This window comes from Colossoma macropomum, unplaced genomic scaffold (assembly GCF_904425465.1).
Source record: "Colossoma macropomum unplaced genomic scaffold, Colossoma_macropomum, whole genome shotgun sequence".
NCBI classification, from domain to species: Eukaryota; Metazoa; Chordata; class Actinopteri; order Characiformes; family Serrasalmidae; genus Colossoma; species Colossoma macropomum.
This window is the reverse complement of record NW_023495878.1, coordinates 2,315,001-2,337,122: the sequence shown is the minus strand read 5'-3', so window position 1 is coordinate 2,337,122 and position 22,122 is coordinate 2,315,001. Positions and strand designations below refer to the sequence as shown.

General features: G+C 40.7%; 1 protein-coding gene across 2 annotated transcripts in view; it reads right to left on the bottom strand.

Moving 5' to 3' along the window:
• The window catches only part of tspan9b (tetraspanin 9b), a 54,016-nt gene that overhangs the window by 3,758 nt on the left and 28,136 nt on the right, over window positions 1-22,122 (bottom strand). Inside the window, exons 2-7 of one of the 2 annotated variants that reach the window (XM_036563802.1) lie at window positions 19,193-19,272; window positions 4,961-5,152; window positions 4,702-4,776; window positions 4,472-4,573; window positions 1,536-1,667; window positions 990-1,073 (exon numbers count right to left, since the gene is read on the bottom strand). In XM_036563802.1, coding sequence (XP_036419695.1) covers window positions 990-1,073; window positions 1,536-1,667; window positions 4,472-4,573; window positions 4,702-4,776; window positions 4,961-5,152; window positions 19,193-19,255 — 648 coding nt within the window. In that variant the 5' untranslated portion in view covers window positions 19,256-19,272. Of the gene's footprint in view, window positions 1-989; window positions 1,074-1,535; window positions 1,668-4,471; window positions 4,574-4,701; window positions 4,777-4,960; window positions 5,153-19,192; window positions 19,893-22,122 lie in introns of those variants that run through there. The other variant, XM_036563801.1, reaches the window with a different exon arrangement.

Here is a 22,122-nt window from a genome sequence, read left to right as displayed (position 1 = left end):
CACAAGGACCAACTCATTTACATACATCCACCTCATCAGTCTACGGCTGTTTGGCCCACCCCATTCATACTGAATATCCAGGGCAGGGGTCGAGAACCCAAATGTTAAAAACAGCCATATTGTCCTTTCAACAAGTATCAAACCACCCTGGGAGGTTAACATTTTATGTCCATTTTTATGTCCATGCAGAATTACTTTGCTATGCTTAAAGCTTTCGCTCAGCTATCGGCACTTTTCTCGCATCTCCAGCAGGAAACTTTTCCAGCAAAAGTAGAGTTTCTTGTAAAATGTCTCTCAACGTTTGTACGAGGCTTATGTCAGCTTCTCATTCACCAGCTTCTTGTTCGAATCACTGATGTTCGTCTCTACTAGCTAGGTGAGATTGTTGTCTGTGTTGCTATGATTACCAGCAGTCTGATGCTGCGCTAATCTTCACGGTTAAAGGGTGAATTCCAGCTTTTAAGACCACTTAGTGTTAAAACAGTTAGTTTTGCAGTAAAGCTTTATTTTACTGCAGAGGAGGATTATTTTATTTTTACCCAAAAAATCGAATTCTGCCCGCGGAGCCGCAACAGGACAGTAAAAGAGCTGCATGTTGCCGACCCCTGTTCTACGGAGTGTTTCAGCTTTCTGAAAGCAGCGCAGAGGCATAGTAACTAAAACAGCCTGTTTCATCCTAAGGAATAAAAAAAAAATGATCATGTAAAAATGAAATGACGACCATTTTTAGTATGAAAACTACACAAATGTTCTAAGCAGACCTCAAGGGAATGCGATGGCTGGGGGTATCAAGGAAACACCTGGAACCAAACTAGTGTATTTATGTTTATTTGCATCTATTCTAATGATGTTTACAATCAAAAGCACAACTACTGCCATGATAAATGGTGCTTAGGTGCACAAGACTTTTGCACAGCACTGTATATACAACAGCTGGATTTATATCTGTATTGCAGTGTCCATCCAGTATATAGAGTTGTTTCAAATACCTGTATGACCAGCACACACATTGCAATTGTGCCCAACAGGTGCTTGTTATCATCCAGCCAGTCCACGACCTTCTCATAGCACCCCTAATGGTCAAAGCAAATGGTTACAATACGCACATGAGCAGTTGCATGTCCATGTTAGGCATAAATGGGTCACAGAGATCACTATCAAGAAGCTTCATGCTCCCTTTATTGTTGGATAGTTTCTGAGAGAGCATGGGCACACATCCAGAACAGAGTTCACACTGCTAAGGGCTTATTATTGATTTGTTTCTTCAGAGTAACAATAAAAGGCGACTGAAGTTCCTATTCATGTGTTTACTTGCTCAAAACAGGAGTAAAATCCACGAACATCTTTGTTTACTTATCAAAATAAGTGCGTGAGAACAACGAGAGAATGAGAAAATCTATAATTAAAGTAGAAAAGTTGATTAAAAGGCGTAAAGAGCTCATTTTTTGCCTCTGCATTAATATGTAAGGTCAGATTTGCAGCACAGCAGCCACTACACAGATTTTCTGCTCACAGCTGCTCCGCTAGCAACTCACCCGGGACCAAAAAACATTACTGGCGTTGCGCCCACACTCCTTATAATGCTCCTGACAGCATCGGTCTGGCACCGTCTTATCTGGCAGGGCATCGTGCCAGTCTGTGTGCCCAGTCACGCCGCAGCACTGCCACTAGAGCGAGAGAGAGGGAGAGACAAAGGGAGAGAGGGAGAGATTATTGCTTCATCCAATATTTATGGAAACATTTCTTAACAGCAGTAACAGGTTTACAAAGGCTAAAATCTCTGTAATGCTTCTGCAGGTGGGACGACTGCATGCTGAAACAAAGACAGTGAGAGACAGAAGAGTGGCCATGAGGTTAAGAAGACAGAATGTTATAAAATACCTACTTATTACAGTCTGTATAAGACGCATATGTTATTTAGAGAACCATATACAGGATCAATATCAATGACAGAGTAATGCAGTAATATTGCTTAGTCAACAGTATGAAATGCGTAGTAACTGATACACTCACCCTTATCTGACACACTAATATAATGATATCAAGGTCAAATTTACATTCACCTATGCAGTCGGATGGACAGGGCTGCTCAAATACATTTACCTTTGCATATACAGTACTGTGCAAAAGTCTTGGTCTAACTGAGAAAATGACAGGAAGCTACTTATCTGGACAGTAAGAATATATTTGTTAAAAGCAGAAAAACAAATGACCAAATAAACAACACAGCCCAGTATTTACAGTAACCATCCAATACCTAGTTTATCTAATAAGGCGTTCATTAAATTAAATCAGGTTCTGCTAAAGGATGAAATTCATTTCCATGAATGAAGATTGCTGGAGGGCAGTGAGAAGTCAGGAACCAAACCTGTGGGCTTTTAACGGTCCAGTACTGTAATCTGCTCGTGATTTGACTGGCTGATTTGTATGGGATAAAGTATCTGTGCAATTTCCCCAAATTACCCCAAACAGCCTGCATCAAAACATTGCTATTGGTGATGCTAAAGCCATCCATGGCCAGGAGTCCAAGAGAGCACAATTGGCCTCGCCTCTCCCCCCCATCAACCCCCGCGATGCTAGTCAGCGCAAGCGTCTGTTAGCTGACAGAACAGATCTGACGGTTGGCTCTTTCCTCCAAGCGCTGTCGTCTGTCCACTGACGTTGCGTTAGAGCTGTTGGAAAAGATGCGGTGGCGCTTCACAGGTCACGGAGGAAGCCTGTGTTAGCCTTCGCCCTCCTAGCGCTGGTGGTGTCGTGTGACTGGGGAGTCCTAACTATTGGGTAGAAATGGAAACGACTAAAACTGGGGAGAAAATGGGGGAAAAAGCTAAATAAATAAATAAACAAACAAAAATAATAAGATAAGATAATCCCTTATTAGTCCCACAACAGGGAAATTCTCAATAAATAATTAAAAAACAAAAAAACATTATTATTATTATACACTTCTGAACATTAAAACCAGCGAGTGTGTATAAGGTATATACAATCCTGAATGAATTATGAATCATGAATTATGAATCCTGAAGGAATGTTGAATGAATGAATGAGTCAGTAAATCTTGAATCCTCTCTGATGACGCAGAGTCTGTCTGAAGTCCAAATATTGTGCCAAAAACCTCAAAATGCGACACTGGAAGAAAGAGGCTGTAAAGAGTGGGGTGATGCCTGTTGTTATGAATTTGAGGATTAAGGAATTTGGTCAAATTGAGCTCCATCTTGGCAGGTAACTTTGTCTTTAGGTCACAATAGGAAATAAAATGGAGGTGTCATTTTCTGTTACCTGGGTTTGTTACCACATTACCATGAGGTTGTTTCAAACAGACCCAGGGTAATACAGAAAGTAGTACCTGCGGAATTCATATTCAGCAGACTTATAAAAACTATGGACACTGAAGATTTGTATTAAAATCACGGACCTCCTCTGAAATCACTCAAATTACAGCACCTCCCAAGATAAAACTAATCCAGCTCCAACAGGGCTTTGAAATATTGATACCTCTTTTAAAAACCCCTGTTACATCTTACTGCATCTTACCGTACTGTATCTTACTGAATTTATGCTCATTAATTCTGATGTTATATACTGCTTTACACACAAAAACACACTTACTACCAAGATAAACAGTTGTAAGACTTTTGCACAATACAGTATGTGTGGTTATGCACAAATGTTGTCCATCAAAATTGTGGGATCACCTTTCCTTCTTTTGGAATTTTCTAAATAAAGTTAAGAAGAAATACCTGAAACGGCTGTGCTATCATAAAACAGCTGCTTATTATTGTCTTGTGTATATTTGGGAAAACTTCATATGTGCTTTCCTCGGTATAAAGAGCAGGTTTTGCCTAAAAAATGCTTTTTTTTTCCATACTACTATTAAAAGCACACAAACTCTTTTGGCACACAGGTGGTTTAAACAGCTGAAAGGTTGGAGTGCTGGGGGGGGGGCAACATCACAACAAGGGGATGAGACATGTGGGGAAGGGTATTATTCACTAAGATAATTGGTAATGTTAGTTGTTCCTTCAGTTTTATAGTTTTTGAGATGACATAAGGCAAGATCTTAAATACACACACACACACACACTTTCTACGCCACTTATCCTTCTGGGTCGCAGGGGGAGCTGGAGCCTATCCGAGTGTTCATTGGGCGGAAGGCAGGAAACACCCTGGACAGGTCGCCAGTCCATCACAGGGCAGACAGACAGACATATACAATCACACACACATTCACACCCAGGGGCAATTTAGTGTATCCAACTGGCCTGAATGCATGTCTTTGGACTGCTAGAGGAAACCAGAGTGAAGATCTAAATAGTTTTCTGTTTAATATGTTAAGTTATTGCAAATTGACAAAGAATTAACGCGCATTTGTAGTAAAATGTTTTCAAACAGGTACAGATGTACACAAAGTCACTCAGAAATACACAAGCTGGCTGGAAGACGCAGAAACGCGCACAGAGACACTCACTTCTGCCTGAATGATGTTCCATGCGTTGCGGAGGCCGATGTTGTTGTCAGTGTTGTACAGTTGCAGACCCTCCTTCAGGTCCCGCTTTGCATTGTCACTCACCTGCAACAGAGCTTACAGTTATTACAGTCTTTACAGACACTCTTCTGAAAAAGAGGACATACTTATTGTCCATTTCTCTGTTTTTCTTGACTGGACGTGTTATTCGGCACGAGTCTGTGATGCTTTACCTTGTCTGTATAGAGAAAGAACAAGATGAGGAGAATCAACTCTGCCAGCAGAATTATCAGCAGGACGATGAAGAACTGTAGGGAAAAGAGAGAGGAGTGAGGGGGGGTAGAAAATCAGAGGGTAATGGAATTCTCCACTCAGTACTCTTAGTATGTAAAATGTTACATCAACGTCACGTCCTAATGCACCAGTGGGACGGCGCACTGCATTACAAATGTGGTATGAAACGCATTGTGGGAGTTGTAGGCGGCCACTCACGCTCAGCAACAGGCACTTGTTCTCCTTGATGGCGCCCATGCAGCCCAGGAAGCCCGTCACCATGACGATGGAGCCCAGGGTGATGACCAGATTGGCAGCAGAGAGAGAGGGGAAAGAGGGCGAGAACGTGGCGAAACTGCCCTGAGACACGGACAGCCAGATCCCCACACCCAGCAGTCCACAACCCGACAACTACAGAGAGAGACAGAGAGAGAGAGAGAGAGAGAGAGAGACAGAGAGAGACAAGAGAGAGATAGAAAGAGATGGACAGAGAGAGACAGAGAGAGAGAGACAGAGAGAGAGAGAGAGACAGGGAGAGAGAAGGGGTAGAGAGACAGCGAGAAAATAAGATGGAAAAAACAGAGAGAGAAAGAAAAACAGAGAGAGAGACAATGAAAAAGAGAATGAGATAGAGAGAGGGAAGGAGAGAGAGAAGACAGTGAGGAAGAGATAACGAGAGAACGAGAGAAGGGATAGAGAGGAAGCAAGAGAATAAGACAGAAAAAAGAATGAGAGAAGAAGATAAAGAAAACAAAGCAAAAAAACATACAATGTGAGAGAGAATGACAAAGAAAAGCAGAGAAGGAGAAGTACAGTTACAGAGAGAGAGCGAGAGAGACAGAGAGAGAGAGAGAGAGAGAGAGAGAGAGAGAGAGAGAGGTATTACTACATCATTACAATTCTGACATGTAATAGTTTCATTTTCTAACCCCTCGGCTCCACTGAGTCCGAGTCGTGTGGTGGTGATTGGTGGTGGATCATGCAGGGCAGATGATTATAGCATCCTGTAACACTGCTGTGCTGAGAAATGGCTCTACCACCCGACTGTGTCATTCTGTGTAAAGTACATGCTGGGTTACACTGACAAAGGCTGCTCAGAGTTACTCAGCTAAACTTGATTACATGATTCAAAACAATAATCAGTCAGAATTAATCTTCTCAAAGAGCTTCCAGTGACTGGTGGGCAAATTACAAGATAAAGCATGTGTTCAATTCTCCTACTGGCCTCTGAAACAGAACCCGTTAACATGCAGGCACATATATGAACACAGTGAAAAGTAAACTATAGTAGCAGAACTATAATGGCAAATAATAATAATAATAATAATTTTTATTTATATAGCACTTTTCATGCTGATGGCAGCTCAAAGTGCTTTACAGAGAGGTGATAAAGTTAAACAGTAATACAAGAAATTCTAAGTAAATGAATCCAGAATCATAAGAAAATGACACATTTTCATCAAATTAAAAGATAAATACCACAAGATGTAGAGTTTTAATGTAAGGCTAAGTTAAATAGATACGTTTTTAGATGCTTCTTCAAAGTGAGCACTGAGCTTGACTGTCTAATAAAAGGTGAACTGAGCTCCACAGTTTAGAAGCAGAGTAACTGAACGAGTCTCTCCATGTTTTCTGTATTTTACTGAAGGTGTTCAGAAGGTCAGTATCTGCAGATCTAAGATCACCTGCTGGAACATAAAGACAGACACTCTGTGGTGTGTGCTTTAAGGTGCTTTAAGGTCATTTAGAGCCTTAAAAACTAGTAGCAGAACATTAAAGTCTATTCTGAGCCATACAGACAGCCAGTGCAGGTCGTTAAAACGGGAGTGATGTGATCTCTCAGTTCAGTTTTTGTTAGGATGCTCGCTGCCGCATTTTGTACGAGTTGTAAAAGATGTATTGCTTTCTTAGGAAGTCCAGCAAGAAAACCATTACAGTGATCAATTTTGCTTGTAACAAATGTTTGAACAAGTTTCTCTGCATCACTCTGAGACTCAGAAGGCCGAACTGTAGAGATACAGGGTGATTGAAAAAGATTCATCTGATTTCAAAGCGCCATATTATTACAACCGTGAGACGCCTAGGAACCAATCACATACCAACTGAAAGAGGGGGTCATAGAGTTTCTGGCTGTCACCGGAAGATGGCTCCCTTCAGTCTGCAAGGAGATGCGACCCCTGAGCAGAAAGCGCTTTGCGTTCTCCACTTCAATAAGAGTGGATCGGTCATAACTGTGCAACGTGATTTTCGTCGGCAGTGAACCTCAAACAGCTCAGAGCGTTCGGCGCTGGTTCCACAACACTGGATGATGAGTTCAGTGACACCTGACATGCTCAATCGAGTATGGGATGAATTTGACTATGGCGTTGTTGTGGTCCATACAGCTGGAGGAGGTTCGTACTGAGCACTTGTAAAATTACATTATAAACTTTATGCTCACTTAAACCATTTACAGTTTACTGCATTGTTCTGTAATGATTTACAAGTGAAATAAATCATTTTGAAATTGGGTGAATCTTTTCGAATCACCTTCTATTTCTCAAATGATTAAAAGCTACTTATATATTCAAGAATACTGTATCAGTATAGCTTTATATATTGAAATATAGTAAATTATGCTAAAAAAAGAGGTTCCTTGTTTATCTTTTTGCAAAAAATATTTTGGAATCTATGAAAGTGGAGATGCATGATGACAGAATCATTTCAGTACTGGCAGATATTTGCTTAGCTTTCGCAGATATTTCAAACTGTTATTTGATGATGTATTTGTTGTGCTCCAAACCAGCAGAATGTTTAGGCCACGTTGGGTTTCTGCACTAAACTATCCGCATTTTGTTCATTTTACTGCATTTGTAATCCTCCAGAAAACTAATCCAGGTGGATCTACTTACTATTTTTGCATTTTACAAATGTTTATTAAATATTTTCATTGTTTAGCCTTTTTAAAAGCTCTGACTGCTCAACAAAATAATTTGTTTACTGATTACTAAAATAACTGACAGTGACAGAGCCAACATTCACTCTTGTATTATACAGACGATCAAACAGAATTCCCCCTTTGAAATAAGATCAGATGGGCGGTTATTACAGAGGTATAGGAGTGAGTCTAGACCAGGGGTCTACCACCCAGTGGGCCACATCCAGCCTGTGAGGCAGCCTCATACATACAGCTTATCCTTAAATCCAGCCTGCAAACCTTTTTCTTTTCCCATTTTTCAGGGGAAATATTTACATCTGATGGGGAGATTTGATTCATCCACAGACACTGTGGCTGGTTGCCCCACAAAAGCTATATGAAATCAGACTAGCTTAGGCTGGTGTTTACTTTGAAGCAAAAATAGAGCGCTGCATGCATGAGGAACTACTCAAACAAAAAACTGATGCATGCAGCTGTTTGATTCCAGATTTTAGAGTCGACTCAGTTTCCAATTCTCAGTGATGGGAATTGAAGTTGATCCCAAGAGTCGATTCCACATAATAAGCTTGATTACAAAAAACAAAACATACAGAAAAACAACTGGCAAAGTAAAGAGTACAATATGAATTATAATCAACCTTCAATAATCAATAAACCTGGAGAGCTAACGCTAGCTAAATTAGCTGACTAACGCAGACTGGTTAAGCACCTGATTCTTCTCTGTTAACCCCTTGTGGTGAGTAGATGTTTTGGCCCTGGCATTGTTGTTTAACTGTAGGACAATCTGTCATTACAAATACTACGTTACATTGTTTTCCACTTTGTCTAAAACTGAAATAGAGCTACAGACTATCTATGTGTATGTTGTGGAAAGACGCATTTTCCAGGCAGTCTGTCTAGAACTGTGGTCTCCAACCCGGCTCCTGGACCGCTACCATCCAGCTGGCCCCCTAATTTAACTCTAATACATCTGATCCAGCCAATCAGGGACCTGGGAAGAGGTTGATTAGCTAGAGCAGGTGTGGCAAAGTGTGGATGGAACTAGGCTGTGCAGGAAAGTAGCTCTCCAGGACCACGATTGGAGACCACTGATCCAGCACAATATCATTTTTTAACGAGATAAGATAATCCATCATTAGTCCCACAACGGGGAAATTCACTAGCACACTGATGTCACCCACTCAGCCCCAAAGACCATGAGGCCCACGCTCAAGAGAAAACAGATCATAAACAGTGAACTGATCCAGCAAATGACTCAAGTGCAGCCAAAAAAAGTTTGTTAATATTTTTATATTCAGTGTATTCTATATATACTAATTTGATTTTGAAATTTTTTTATACTTGGGTCAGTTCTCCACTCAAAAAATGATTATTCTGGTCAGGTTTGGACAGAATTTTGTGCTAATCTGGCCAGTTTCAAACTTGATGCTGTGTCACGTTGGGCTCAGATCGAAAACTGTCAAGGTTCAGACAAAGATCGCAGAAATCTGAGCAGGCATTGTTGTAATCTAGCTATATCTAACTTACCTATTATTGTAATCTAAACCGAAAGTTTATATAGTTAAATATAGAAATACAGTTAAATCTGCCTTGAAATGAATGGAATTATCAAACACATCCACTAAGAATGCAGATTTAAGCACTCTGCCAGCTCACATGAACTTCACTTAAATTCAGCAGGAGCCCCATATAATTATACTCATAAAGACAAAGTGGAAAAGTGTCTTGTGGTCCAACAAATCAAACTTTAATTTTTTTGGGGGGAATCATGGAGGCTGCGTCCTCTAAATAGGGCTAAAGAGGAGAGGGACCATCTGGCCTGTTATCAGCACAAAGCCAGTGTCTGTGATGGGCATTACTGAACATGGCAAGGGTGACTGGCACATCTGTGAAGGCACCATTAATGCTGAATGCTATACACAGGTTTTGGAGCAGCATATGCTGCCATTCAGATGACGTCTTTTTCAGGGAAGGCCTTGTTTATTTCAACAAGACAATGTCGAACCACATTCTGCACATTTTACAACAGTGCAGCTCCACAGTAAGAGAGCCTGGGTGCTAAACTGGCCTGCCTGCAGTCCAGACCTGTCACCACTAAAAAACTGTGGCAAATTATGAAACAAAAAGAACAAACCAAGGAGGCCCCGAACTGCTGAGCAGCTGAAATGATATATCAAGCAAGAATGGAAAAACATGTCAGTTTCAAAACTACTCAGTTCCCAAATGTGTACAGAGTTTGTTATAAGAAGAGGTGATGCTACACAGTGGTAAGCAACTTTTTTTGAAACATTCTGCTGGCATCAAATTTGAGATATATATTTTTTTTAAAAAACAACAAAATTTCTCAGTTTCAACATTTGGTATGTTGTCTTTGTACTACAACCCCATTGCCAAAAAAGTTGTGATGCTGTGCAGAATGTAAATAAAAACAATGCAATCATACGCAAATCATGTAAAGCATATTTTAAAGGAAAATGCTACAAAGACAAATCAAATCAAATTCAAAATCGGCATATGGTTCTTCAAAAAACAATAAAATGTCTCAGTTTCAACATGTGATATGCTGTCTTTGTAGTATGTTCAACTAAATATAGGGTTTAAATGATCTGCACATCATTGCATTTCGTTTTTATTTACATTTTGCACAGCGTCCCAACCTTTTTGGAAATGATGTTTGTATTTTTAATTAAATATAGGGTTTATTGATTTCCACACGACTGCATTCTGTTTTTATTTCAAGATATATATATATATATATATATATATATATATATATATATATATATATATATATATATAGTGAGTGAGTCTGTACGTGCGTTCACAGACTGTCAGAAACTGGATGACGCTGGTGTCAAGCCTCCCTGCTGCGAAGTTATATAAATGCTAATGACAAAGTTTGTGCAGTTCGGTGGCACATAACTCAGTGTGAGAGTGCTTGTGTACCTAGGCTGTACCAGAACATGTGTATTTAAGGATTTTGTAAAAATCCATGTGGTGGTCATATGAGTAACATTATTATAATTACAATATTTCACACTAATGCAACATAGACGTACAAATGCACTCAAGCTCAGATATCAAACCTGGCCAAGCAAAATAGTTCAGACAAGATGAGTCATGAACATTCGACATCACAGATATCATCACAGATAATAATAAACAGCTCCTATTTATTTTGTGCACTATGCAGTATTAATGCAGTGAATCTCTATACAATTAACCTAAATTAAACACAGCACAGCGCAACCCTCATCACCACAGAGCAGAGCGCTGAGCGCGGCTGTGTCTCTGTGAAGGTGAAAAGCCGAGTCACTCTACCCCAGTTAAAATACCCAGCATGCACTCCGATCCCCGTGAAAAATTGAGATGAGACTGCAATCGTGTGCCGAGGAAGTGAGAAAGAGCGTGAGAGTGTGAGATTAACACCACCAAAAAAGTAACAGAAATGAAAATGAAAAATGATTTTGTAAACATGGTGCAAAAGTTTTCTGTAGAAAGAAGAAGGGAAAAAAGCATAGAGGACAAAAAGAAAGAATTCAGGACTGTTTGTCCTTCACATGAAAGAATGTGCGCTTTATCAGAGACAGTGTTTCTAGCTGGGATGATAAACAGTCATAAACAAAAACTGAGAATTCAGTCTGCATCACCTGGGCAAACACACACACACACACACACACACACACACACACACACACACACAAACACACACACCCACACACACACACACAAACACACACACCCACACACACAAACACACACAAACACACACAAACAAACACAAACACACACACACACAAACACACACACACGCAAACACACAAACACAAACACACACACACACACACACACACACACATAAACACACACACACACAAACACACACACACACACACAAACACACACAAATACACAAACACACACACAAACACACACAAATACACACACACACACACAAACACACACTCACACACACACAAACAAACACACACACACACACTCACACAAACACACACACACACACACACCTTCGGCTAAATATATCACACAGGCCTTTGGAAAAAGCAGCCTAATCAGCTTTCTCTATTTAAACCTGAACTACTGTTGACTGTGAATCAATGAAAGACTTTTTCTCTTTTTAAAAGAGAAAGAGAGAAGAGAAGAGAAAAGAAGAGAAAAGAAGAGATGAGACTAAATGAGGAGAGATGAGATGAGACAAGACAAGAACAAAGGAGACGAGACGAAGCGAGAGCAGAAGAGAGGAGACGAGAAGAGTAAAAAGAGGAGAGACAAAAGTATAGAAGAGGAGATGAGAACTGAAGAGAGGAGAAGAGAATAAACAAGAAGAGATGAGATGAGAGGAGAGAAGAAGAGGAAAGGAGGATAGAAGAGAAGACGAGAGAAGAGAGGAGAGGAAATGAGAAGAAACAAGAAGAGATGAAATGAGAAGAGCGGAGAAGAGGAGAGAGGAGATAAGAAGAAACAAGAAGAGATGAGACGAGGAGAGAAGAGAGGAGGAGAACAGGAGATGAGTAAAAAGAGGAGAGGAAAAGAGAAGAAACAAGAAGAGACAGTGCAAGAAGAGAGGAGGAGAGGAGAGGAGAGGAGAACAGAGTAGAAGTTGAGAGAAAAGAAAAGAGAAGAATAGAGAAGAAATAAGAAGACACGATGAGAAGAGAGTAAAAGAGAACAGAAGAGGAGAGACGAGAGAAGAACAGGGGCACAGTGAGAAGTTTAAGTGAGCTGTGAGTCTGCAGATGAATAAATAATGATGAAGAGGCAAAAAGGCTTCAGAGCAGAGACAGAGAGCTGATTCAGCAGACTATGACCATGACAGACACGTATACACACACACACACACTCCTCACAGACCATTTTCATCCGAAACTACCACTCTGAGTGTGTGTGTGTGTGTGAGTGTGTGTGTGTGTGTGAGTGTGTGTGTGTCTGTCTGCTGCTTTATGACTCATGTATTAAAGATTAAGCAAAGAGCCACCAGGCTCACTAATGTCAAACACATGAAATATGAATTAGCAGTGATGAGTGCTCTCACTCACTTCCTCACACACACACACACACACACACACACACACACACACTTGTTACTCTTGTTAGTGTAATGACATTTCTCTAGTAGACATGAGATGGTCTAAAACATTCTTTTGTCATAATTACTTAACCTTTTATCACAGGTTATGATATTATCACAATCTGCATTTATAACAAACAGACATTTGGACAAATATGTATTTAATGTCAAGAAGATACCTGACATTCGGACACACGAGCAGGTATACGCAGTCAGTCCTGGGATTTGAACTCGCAACTGGCTGCTGGTTCGCCTCTCCTACCACAAACAAAGCTTATAACGGACCTTCAGGTAACCTCATCATCATGATGATCTCCATGGACAATCCACACTGCACCCGCACCTCAAACAGACTCACTCTGATCTCACTGTAACTTCAGTCTAGCAAATCTACTGATCAGGCATAACATTATGACCACCTCCTTGTTTCTACGCTCACTGTCCATTTTATCAGCTCCACTTACTATATAGGTGCACTTTGTAGTTCTACAGTTACAGACTGTAGTCCATCTGTTTCTCTGCATACTTTGTTAGCCCCCTTTTACCCTGTTCTTCAGTGGTCAGGACCCCCATGGACCCTCACAGAGCAGGTACTATTTGGGTGGTGGATCATTCTCAGCACTGCAGTAACACTGATGTGGTGGTGGTGTGTTAGTGTGTGTTGCGCTGGTCTGAGTGGATCAGACACAGCAGTGCTGCTGGAGTTTTTAAACACCTCAGTGTCACTGCTGGACTGAGAATAGTCCACCAATCAAAAATATCCAGCCAACAGCGTCCTGTGGGCAGCGTCCTGTGACCACTGATGAAGGACCAGAGGATGATTAGCTCATACTGTACAGCAAGAGATGAGCTATTGTCTCTGACTTTACATCTACAAGGCGGACTGACAAGGTAGAAGTGTCTAATAGAGTGGACAGTGAGTGGACACAGTGTTATAGTAGTCATAATGTTGTGCCTGATCGTTGTCTATATATATATATATATATATATATATATATATATATCAGTATTCTATCCCCTGTATGTCCTGCATCCCATTTATCTATGTAAGACTAATAGTATATAGGGAAATGTGTACATGTACATATCACATCTTTTATTTTCATAACTTACTGTACATTGGAATTGGTGTATATTAATGTGTATATTGTGTATATGTGTATATATTTAGAGTCTAATGTGTTTACATATATTTTTTCCTTATATATTTTTTGTATATCGTCAATGTCCAAAGAAAAACAAGTATCTCCAAAATGGTAACTTTACAGGAGCGGGCAAAAAAGTTATTTACTTTTAATGCAAGTCAATGTGAAGAGATTTTATTTGAAGTCATTTTGGATTTCTATCGGTCCACTTATCATAAAATTTTGATTCGATGTAAAGGACAAAGTGTTAAAATGACACACAGAACTAAAATTCAACAAAAATGAAGATACATGTTTTTTCTTCGGACAGCGCCGATATTTAAGTATTACAAAGGGGTTACGCACCTAAGATTTTCACTGTCCTTCGCACCTGTGTAAATGTGATGTGACAATAAACGTGATTTTATTTTTAGTTTGCATGTTCCAGTTTTACAGTAAATCATTTAATAAATCTTTCCATCTTCTGACTTAAAGCCTGACTCTGAGTGTTACTGTAGTCTGCTGAGCTGCTTGTTAAACAAAGCCAGGTAAGCTCTGTATACTTTAAACTTGTATGAGCTTGTGAGCCTAAACATACACGAGACTGAGCTTTTTTCCCTGCTCCATGCTGGGTGGGACATTTTTTTGAGGGAGAGAAAGTTCTCCGTCTGCTCCTCATTCTGCTGTGCTGCGGCTGTTGTGATTGGTTTCAGTCTGTGGAGGGATCGTATTACGTTACCAGAGCGTGACAGCAGAGTGGGAGTGAAGGCAGAGCTGATCTGTGCTTCTAAAAAATCTCAGGTGACACTGCAACTCATTTTGACCAAATTACAATGACAGTATTTTGAGATGTCTATGACAACATTACTGTGTGTGTTCAACATCACAGTATATGGATTCGATGTAGTTTAGGACACAGAATGACTTGCTGTGAGCTATAATTTGGAAAACCATATTTTCCTCACTTTTTCGTAAATAAAAGATTCTGACATACTGTTTACTCCCTAGTTCATTACAGTTCGTTTACATGCACTTGAGTAATCAGATAACGGGAAAACTCTGGGTCTACATGAGTCAGACAGTAATCAGATTTCTGCTTTGCAACCGACCAGTAAACTCACAGAAGAAGACGTGATGTAAACGTAACATAAACCTCAAACTTCATGATTTTTTTTTTTTTTTTGTGCCACTTTACCTGAAAATATGAACATACATTGTCTAACATATGAAAAATATTTAAATCCTTCATTTCAGACTGAGAAATCTGAAAGAAATCAGAGTAAGAGTTTACAAGCACTGAGCTAAAATCCAGCTCTCTTTATCGGATTTCTGAATCGGATTTCTAGACCTTATTCCGATTTTAAAAAATCAGAGCATGCTGTTTACACGAAATCTGATTATGATCGGATTATTGAGTGCATGTAAATGCGCTCAATGATATCTGATAACTACTGTCAGAGACCTATCAGAGTAATAATGAGAAACAGATCTATGAAAATCAGTCTAACAGCCAGCAGTGAGCTGTCGGTATCTTGGCATGGTCGTGACATATCGCTGCCTTCGTCTCAAACCCGATTCGGTTGCAGGCACCTTCATCACAAAGCTGTCTTATGAGGCACTGACTTATGAGACAGCAATGGCAGCAAAGCTTCAAGGCAGCTGCCTTCACTGTCAAACAGAGCCAAAATCTCACTCACATAATACTCAAAGAGGAGGATGTAACTGCCAATCTGAGTACAGGAGACCTGCAGGCAGAAGCCCTGAGTTAAACTAGGCCACCGACACGCTGCAAGCAGAACTAGACAAGTCCACTGCAGATGTCAGCAAAATGACACTCTGACTTAATGAATCCTGTTTGTAGGATGAACTGCTGCTCTTCCTGAATGTGTGAAGAAATAACTACACCCCCTTTCAGCAAGGTGGGCAACTCTGAAGCTGATCCCAAACAAATCTCTTTAACACTATTAGAGCGATAATGTTCGACTAGACTCTCTGACCAGCTTTCTAAGATCCTCCGTGTCTGCGTGAGAGCATTTCTGACACAGAAAGCTCCGGCTGTGGAGACTCTGAGAGCAGTTTGGGGATCAAGAGGGAATTTTGGCTGACAGAAGTTTTCCGCCTGCGATTTGGTACGTCTGTAAATAAACACATTCCGTCAGGAGGAGGAAAAAAAGCTGCGCAGATCAAGCGGCTGGTCTCTCAGTCAACCCCGACCGAAATATCTCCTCTAATCTCACACCCAGAGACTTCCCGTCTCACTCGCACATCAAGTGTTGGTTTTAAAGTGCAGCTAAATCTTTCTAACCCTATTCAGGGGCTTTTCTGAACACTGTGGGTCCCTATATGACGTACTTGGAGCCCCTCCACCACCTCAGTCAGCTGATTTAATATGCATGCAGTAAGAATGAAAAAGAATTAATAACGTCTTCAATTTAGATCAGAAAAAAACTTATAAATTCGAGGGTAAACTGATAAAACATACGCAAAACAATATTTCTGAGGTTTAATAAGTCAAAACAGACAAAAAAGCCCCAGTAGTGCTACAATTAAAAATAATACTAACAAAAACTACAACCGCAATGATTTTATTCAGTGTTTCACATATTGCACAGAACTAAATCCAGTTAGACAGGACTAAGTTTGCTCTCTTTATGATGATACATGCATTTCCTCAGTGTCCTTTAAGTACTGATGATATGCTCAGAGTAGCATGAGCTGTAACGTATCGTGATAATGATCAAATATCATCATATTACCCACCCCTGATATTAACACAATAAAAAATTTCAAATTAAGAGGAATTTTGACCTCTGGATTTAACCCATCCGTGCAGTGAAACACCCACAGACACTAGTGAACGCACACATTAGGGGGCAGTGAGCACACCTGCCCAGAGTGGTGGGCTGCCATATCCACGGCGCCTGGGAAGCAGGTGGGGGTTAGGTGCCTCGCTCAAGGGCACTTCAGTCATGTCCTGTACAGTGCTGTGCAAAACACCTAAGCAGATGTTTAAAACCATTGATCACCGGTTTCGACCTCCAGAGGAGGATGGGCTCCCCTTCTGAGCCTTGGTTCCTCTTAAGCTTTCTTTCTCTTGCTCTAAGAGAGTTTTTCTTGCCAATGCTGCCTTTGGCTTGCTGACTGGGGCCTGGATGTTCTCTCTAAAGCTGCTTTGTGACTATGCCTGCTGTAAAAAGCGCTATATAAATAAACTCTGGCTTGAATTGGGTTTGTTTTTGCCAGTAAACTGCATATATTGATTGAATAAACACAGATAAACAAAGATAAAAAATAACAAGAGTTTATTGATTTCAGAAAAGCAGTAGAAATGTGAGCTAGTTAGAAGAACATAGGTTTGGTTCCAGACTCTTCGCTGCACTCCAGCCATCGCGTGGGATCTGTTAGAAGTCAATCAGCAGCACCTGATTTACTTTAATGAAGGACTGATTAGAAAAACTAGGTATTAGATGATGACACAATTAATGTAAGGTTGACGTAAGGAGACGGTTAAATGAACACACTGACATATATAAAATAACTACTGATTATATTACTGTTATTGCATTTATTGTAATATTAATGCTGTTCTGAGCAAATAAATACTGACTGCCCATTTAACTAAACAGCTTTTCAAATAGAATTTTCTCAGGTACTGTATGTACAAGAGAAACACAATCTTTAAACCATTCAAATGGATGCATAATACTCTAAATTTGTTGTTTTGGAAGCAAAGTCCTGATGTCATTATACAACTTTTCCTGCCAATATCATGAAGAATGATGCAAACAATATTTAAAAAAAATCTACATATTAAATGATACCTGCAGGGCTCTGTAGCTCGGGCACAATAAGTGACTGCTTGTATTTCTTATAGCAAATAATGGCCTTGACCCTAGACCTAAACCTAACCCTGACCCTTGTTAAAGACCTCACTGATAATTAGGAGTGAGAAAATACTATTTATTCCTAACTGTCTGATGATTTCCTGACAGTTTCTGTGTGGTCATGTGTAAAGTGTACTCTCTAGCATGTACACACACACGGCCTAGCATTTTTCAAAACTACTTATTTTCTGCCCGTTATAATATACAGTACTTATAGTTGTATGGAAAAGTTGGACTCCCCTGTTTTGTTGACATGTTTTGTTGAATTGAATATTAAGTTGACACATGATATACAGAGCTAATTTTAGTGCACAATTACTGTTCATTTGTTTAGTTTAACAAACTAAGAAAAAATAAAACATAAAATTAAAAAAGTTGTGCCATAACTTTTGGACATGCTTTATTTTTTCCCAACATGTTAAGTTCAAGAAATAAACAGTATTAAAATGTGCAGAAGTGTGTAGAGGTGCATTGATATATTTTAACATAGAAAATCAATAAACACGTTGAACAATTTGACCAGGGGCACCCAAACTCTTAACAACTGCACACTCTTTAACACCTTTCACCTTGACCCCTTTAAGTCAAGTCAAGTCAAGTCAAGTCAAGTCAAGTCAGGCTTTATTGTCATTTCAGCTCTACGACAACATTCCTCCAGGACCAACACAGGAACACAAGTGCAAGACAATACAATATACACAGTGCAGACAATACAGTACGATAAAGGGCCATATCATAGGAAACTGAACTTTCTTTGATTTGTTTTTAAATAAAACAATCCTGCGCTGAAAAATCAGTTTTCAATTTGAGTTGTGATGTAACAACAATTAATCCATTCACATATGACTGCTCATTCAGCCTATAGCAGTTTACCCTCCCGATCATGCTAAAGCAATAAGCAGATCCTGTAAATAGCTATTAGAATAGAAGATGTGAGGGGAAATTATTAAACATTGTGTTGTTCCTTAACAGGAAACAATTACATCACTGCAGCTTTCCAAATGATCCAGAAACCTGAAAGGAGAAGCTGAAGTGTATATTTTCCTGAGGATTTCAGTCTGACCTCAGCAGTTTGCACTACACCTCAGCCCAGACTGCTTTCTAAATGAAGTGTAATACAGGGCAGCCAATCAGAACAGAGCCCATTTACAGCCTTAAAGGCAGCCTATTTAATTCTAAGGGATAAATACATATTGAAAAAATGATAAGTAAAAAACAAATTCTGACTGTTTCTGATGTATAAAAGCATATAAACCATTATATGTGGAGTTCAGGGGGAAAAATCTGAGAAAAACACAGAAAATAAGAAATACTGTGAACATAGTGACCCAAATGCCCCTCAAACTGTAATCAAGAGTTCCAAGGTTGGTCTGTGCATATGTGCATACTCAAGGTGAGTATATGTGTTGTACTGCGGTGCAGCGAGGGGTCACTCACCCAGAAGAGCAGGTTGAAGAGGAACATCATGTATTTGACGCAGCACAGGCATCCGCGCGCCATCCTCAGCTTCTCCAGCTCTAGCAGGAAAACAAAGGACAGATCCAGGTAAAACACCAGAAACTTTCCCCTGCGCGATCTGCTCGGCGCCCCCGCCTTTCCGTCCACCTGCACCGCGTCCTCAGGGGCCGGCGGACTGACCGGCTGACTGTGGCCCCCCGAGCCCCGCGAGCCGTAGAAGGCACCCACGGCCAGACGCTGACCCCGTTGAGCGGCCCGGGAGAACTCCAGCTCAGCGCTGTCCAGAGAGGGGCTCCGCTGGACAGCCGCGGACGCGCTGGCCTCACACTGCTCCATCATCAGAGACGGAGCTACCGGAGGACATGGCTCACGCGCTCACACACCCATTAAAACCACAAACACACACTCAGAAACTCATCCACATCAGCCACTCTGAGAAGAGTGTCCCGCGTGATCTTCATTCTCTCCGATATTCCCCGAAAAAGTGCGGCGTTAAATTCCGGAGGCACAGGTGACCTGCTTTCAACTTTTCACTCTCGCTGCACCTAAACACAGCACAACCTCTCTCTCTCTCTCTCTCTTCTCTCAGCCCATTCATTCAGCGCTCTTCTCCTAACTCAGGAGTGTGTGTGCTCTCTCCGTGTGCTATTATTAGTGAGCTGCTCTCGCTGCTCCCCATCCCAGCAAGTGCACTTTATCCTCCCCTCTCTCTCTCTCTCTCTCTCTCTCTCTCTCTCTCTCTCTCTCTCTCTCCTCCTCCTCCGGGTCAGCCAACAGGATTGTGGGTTTGCTGTTTTTGGTCCCTCCCCTCCGGAGACACTTTTAAGAATGTGATTTTTTGTATTTTTTAAGGGGCTTCATCCACATGCCGCCAGTGTCAATGAGACGCCTCAGAGATGAAACTAAAAATATGAAGGAAACAGGGCTGCATGTTGAATGTGTCTGTGTTTCTGTGTGTGCCACATTTGTGTCAGTGAGAAAGGCAAAAGAGATTACAAGTGAACGGAAACAAAGAGATGCAAAAAAGCTGTGAGTAACAGGGCAGTATGATATGGACAAAACAGCACTATTGCGATTTAGTGGTGGGAGATATGACCATTTTTAGCGTTGTTGTGATAAATTACATCTAAAGCTGGCCTGAATAATGTGTCTTTCATTACGCTGGAACTTGTTTCTCTATTTAGCACTCGAAATAATCTCCTCTTAAGTAGAGCTGGGCGTTATGGCCAAAAATGTTATCACGATAAAAGATTTTCATATCAGTCGATATCGATACATATCACGATAAATGTCAAATCGTTATTTCTTTGAAGTTTGAAGGCTGATTTTTGCTCCTGAGTGGTCAGTCGCTGTTTTAAACTAACCTTTATGGTCAAAACACTACAAACACTCGCCAAACAGTGGAACATTTCGCAAATCTGTCATGGCAGAGTGGGAGAAAGTGTCTGGCTGGCTGTTTTTATCAGCTGGAACAGCACAGCCGCAATTTTGTAACGTTCGTAATTTACGAAAGAAAACAGATCATTGTTAGTTGTCTGGTGGCGAGTGCTCGGCTATCTGGTGACGAGTGCTAAACTGTTTAGTTTCTCAACAATGTCAGCTCAATACGAACAGCGAACATTAGCTGGCTCGGTAGGTCAGTGATGAATCACACCGCCTTACTGCATCAGTCGTACCACATCCATATCAGAGTATATCACAGTATTCAGACACCAACTAGCGGACGTCTGGATTTCTCTAATCTATCATAGCAGTTTGAGGGGTGAACCGCGATATATCTGACGCTCGCTGTGTAAAAGCATTAACTGCAGTGTGACTCTCTCACCAGACAAACAGAGTCCTCCTTTTAGGTACGTTTAAACTGAAATCAGTGCGTTTTTGTCTTGTTTGATCTACAGTAACATCAATTCGCTGTGCTGTGTGAGTGACAGAGCGCTGCTTCAAGCTAGCCAGCTGCTAATAACAGCTAACCAGGGAAGCCTGCGCTCTCCCGCTCTCCAATGCTGCACACACAGCATCCTCAGTTTACTTTCGTTTAAATCAGGGCTGTAAATTGTATGAACCCACTTCTTTCTTTCACTTTTGTTGCTTGGTAATGCACTAATACTCAAATATGACCGTTTGAGTGCTGTAACAGTGCTTGAGAGTGCAGTAGTTGAGAGGAGCAGACGTGATTTAACGCTATTAAAGCTTGTTAGGATGTTAGTAAAGAGGTGAACTCACTCTAGGACAGTATAGTTACACCACTGATCTCGTCACTCACACTCGGTCACAGGAGCACAGATCGCTGGTCGCTCCACTCAAACAGGGACTATATAACTGCACATTTCAGACGCTGCTAAAGTATATTTGGCGACTCCTTTCACTCCCATAAATCGACATACCGTGATATATCTTCAAATATATTAAAAATGCACTCGTGAATGAACAATGTGATACGGTTAAAGACTGGCCTGCATCAGTTTAACCAAACTATTGCACATTTGTTGTATTACAGAAATGCCTCGATTCATCAAAATACCCACAGAAACACTCATTTGCAACCGTGATTAGTCAAGATCCTCATAGCACATAGGAACAGATACTGTAATAGATTAGAGCCTCACTTTCATATTGCAGTCAATATTGGTGTCAGTACTGCAAAGATCAATATCGCGATAATACTGAGTCTTTCACTCAAAGACAGACGGAGTCGCCACGCTTCACATTAGGTGTGCAACTTATTTCTCTCGTCACATTCCATTTCGGTACACACACACAAGCAATACACACACACACACACACACACACACACACATAGACCTCTTTCTGTTGAATAAATTAGAGAAATGTAATCTCTCAGAGCAAAAAGCAGTGTGGAGCTCCGTGGAGATCAGCAAGCCTACTGCTGATGGAACAGGGCCCAGGTG